This window comes from Quercus lobata, chromosome 6, assembly GCF_001633185.2.
Source record: "Quercus lobata isolate SW786 chromosome 6, ValleyOak3.0 Primary Assembly, whole genome shotgun sequence".
NCBI classification, from domain to species: Eukaryota; Viridiplantae; Streptophyta; class Magnoliopsida; order Fagales; family Fagaceae; genus Quercus; species Quercus lobata.
The window spans coordinates 52409567-52412729 of NC_044909.1; the positions used below are offsets into that span (position 1 = coordinate 52409567).

General features: G+C 36.5%; 1 protein-coding gene across 1 annotated transcript; it reads right to left on the reverse strand.

Moving 5' to 3' along the window:
- Positions 1–526: 526 nt before the first annotated feature.
- Positions 527–1859, reverse strand: LOC115995224 (F-box protein At4g35733-like). The gene has a single exon (XM_031119708.1). It carries the CDS (start codon positions 1820–1822, stop codon positions 716–718), a length of 1107 nt encoding a protein of 368 aa, XP_030975568.1. The 5' UTR covers positions 1823–1859; the 3' UTR covers positions 527–715.
- Positions 1860–3163: the final 1304 nt, after the last annotated feature.

Sequence of the window (3163 nt, forward strand, 5' to 3'; positions counted from 1 at the left end):
TATCTAGTGAACAAAGCTTCCATTATTTCAGGGTCTGTGAGAGGTTATTAATAGACTGTCTTTCCCCCAAAACGGGGAAGATGATTCTCCAACTTGGACCCATGGAACACGTATTATTCTTGAGCAAGTTGAGGGTGGCTAGAAAATCTTAGAATATCAAGGAAAACTGACAATGGAGAAGCAGTACCATCCTCCAAGTCAAACAACCCCGTGTCATAACCAGGAAAATCATCCTTACCATCTTTGCTGAACAAATCTTCAAAGAAAAAACAAGCACAGGCTTATGGAAAATAGTTTGACCAGAGTGACAAAAAATATTTGAGGGGGGTAGTTTTTCCGCTTGTCTAGAACTGAAACATGTGGGATGTTCAAGTATTAGGCAATGGCTACTAGCAATATATATACCCAATTCAGTAAAAGATTATGACTTTCTACAAAATAATAGTTCATAATCGTGCTTTAATCTTCCTTCTATTCAACATGGATGATAGAACTGAGTATGTAATCATACAAAACCACCAATAACTACTATAGGAAACATATGAGGAAGGAATTTTACAATAAAACCAAACACTCCACACAACAAGATAGTTCATAGGATTCCATTCTAGTGAAAATACAAGTGAAGAAAAACGCTCCAACAGTAAGATTCATTAAAACTTATACAACATGAATGGTTTTAACAATTGCCAAATAATGGGTTGGAGGAATTTCCTTACAAAGCGGTTTGGATGTAAACTTTGTCGTCATTCAAATCTGCATTGGTGATGCTGTCATTCTCTAATTTGAAAACATGAATTTGATTTTGCTGAGTGAAGTAAATGCAATTCCCCTCGTATCCAAAAAATTCTCCAGTTGAAACAGAAAGCGAACAATCACTACGCAGAATAAAAGCTCGATCACCCAAGCTTTCCTCCAAAACCCATTCATCCCATTCATTCTTCTTATACACTTTGAAACCAACCACACAGAAATAATGACGGCCTCTCCATTCCCTATCAAGGTATCTTTCAACAATATAGATTGTTCCATCCGACTCCACCAAATGTTTCTGTGTCTTCAGAGAATCTGACCCACAAGGATTCCAGAATTTAACCAAATCCAATGTCGAATCATTGATTTTGATCCACCAAACTATTCCGAATCGATCAACCACATAGACTTGGCCCTCATACACAATAACATCATCGAATTCCATATCCTTTTCACCTAAACAGGTCAAGCTCTCATCCCCACATTTTGCGTGACCTAATTTACCGTCACCATAGACAACAAAAACATGACAGTCGTTGAACATCACAACTTTATTAACACGCCCAATTGGAATGAGGCTTTGAATTTCAAGGGTATGAACTCTAGTTAATTCGACGGTACCATAGTCCAGTAAAACAAAGTTGTTGGGCAAAATATTGGGGGAATCGGATTCGGATTCGGATTCGTACCTTTCTCGATGTGGGTCTAAAAGATGCATTTCGCAATCTTCAACCTTGATCAACCATCCCTTATCCGAAGAAGCTGAGGGAGTTAGACGATAGAAAGTGGCTTCGTGGAGAAGACATATGGTTTGCTGGTGAAGATGGTCAGCTTCATCATGCAATAGAGCTAGCCAGACAAGCCTTCGCCTTCGCCTCCGCCGTGGCGGAGGGAAAGGGTTGGGAAAATTGAGAGGGAAGCGAGGGATGAAGTCGGAGCAAGAAATAGCCGACCGCCATGATTTACAGACACCGCGGAATCGGAGAATGTCGATGCGGGTGTCGAGGCCTTTGCCGATCGGTAGTAACAGTTCTGAGGGAAGTTCCGAGCATTCCACACTCCCACTCATGTCTTGCGTTTCTGGGTTGACTTTGAGTTTTGCACAATGCCAATGATTACTACTAAAGTGAGAAGATAGATATAGGCATGGATTTAAAAACCGGACAAAAAACCGTGAAAGAAAAGACTGGGGTCGAACGGATAGTTAAACCGGTGATGTAATAATTAATAATTAATAATTTTGTAATTAAAAAATAATATAATAATTTTATAGTAACTAATAATATTTACTTTAAAAAATTTATATCATAAAAGTTTAATAAGAATCATTAAAAACAAATTTATAATAAAGAATAAATAACTAAATAATTTCACTAATATCCCACCTAATTTCATTGGCGTTAAATTTTCTCCACCCACCCCCCACTTTTTTCTTCTTTTCCCATTCAGTGAATCGAGAAAGTATACCATATTTCGGTAATACCAACTCAATATGTATTTTGGTATTTTATACCCGATAAATAAGTGACAAATATTTCAAAAAATCACATTAGACTACTCTAATAAATTAATTACAATCTTCTATACTATCAGTAAGATAAATTAATCATTTATTGGAGTAGCCTGATGTGGTTTTTTAAAACAGGTGTCACTCATTTATTGGGTAGGAAATACCAAAACAGATACTGAGTTGGTATTACCGAAATATTGTATACTTTCTCCGGTGAATCAGTACTTGATCATCAATTAAATATTTGCTTGCATTAAATTTTCTCCACCGACCCCCATTTTCTTCTCCTTTTTCCATTCAGTGAATCAGTACTTGCTTCTACACAAAATCCGAATCTAATTATTCACTCTTCATTTCTTCTCCTCATTTAACACATTTTCCTCTACCTCTCTCTCTGCCAAGCAAAGTTCAACCTCACTCCATAGCTAGCATGTTCCCAAAATATCATTTCTTTTACAACAGATCAACTTCTTCCCCAAATTTCATTTCTTTTACAAGAACTAAAGATGAGAAAAGACTAAGGGACTGTTTGGTTTTTATGTTTCCATCACCCATAACTCAAAATAAGTGAGACCCACTCCAAGAAAGCTTGTTTAGCTGTGTTTCCAGTTTTTGTTTCCATCACTCAATTCTTTGGTTTTTGAGTAATGAGTTATGGAAACTGAAAACACATTTTAGGTGTTTTTAGTTTCCAACTCACAGTTTTCAATGGCATTTTTGTAATTAAACCCACAACTTTTGAAATTTCAGCCACAATGTTTGACTTTTTGGGTTTTTATTTTATTTTATGAAACAACGCAACTAGCCGCATATCTTGACTTTTTAGTCTTTTTTTTTTTTTGAAACAAAGTCACTGAGTGATAAGTGACAAACGGGTGAGGTTGGGGAAATTAAGGTATT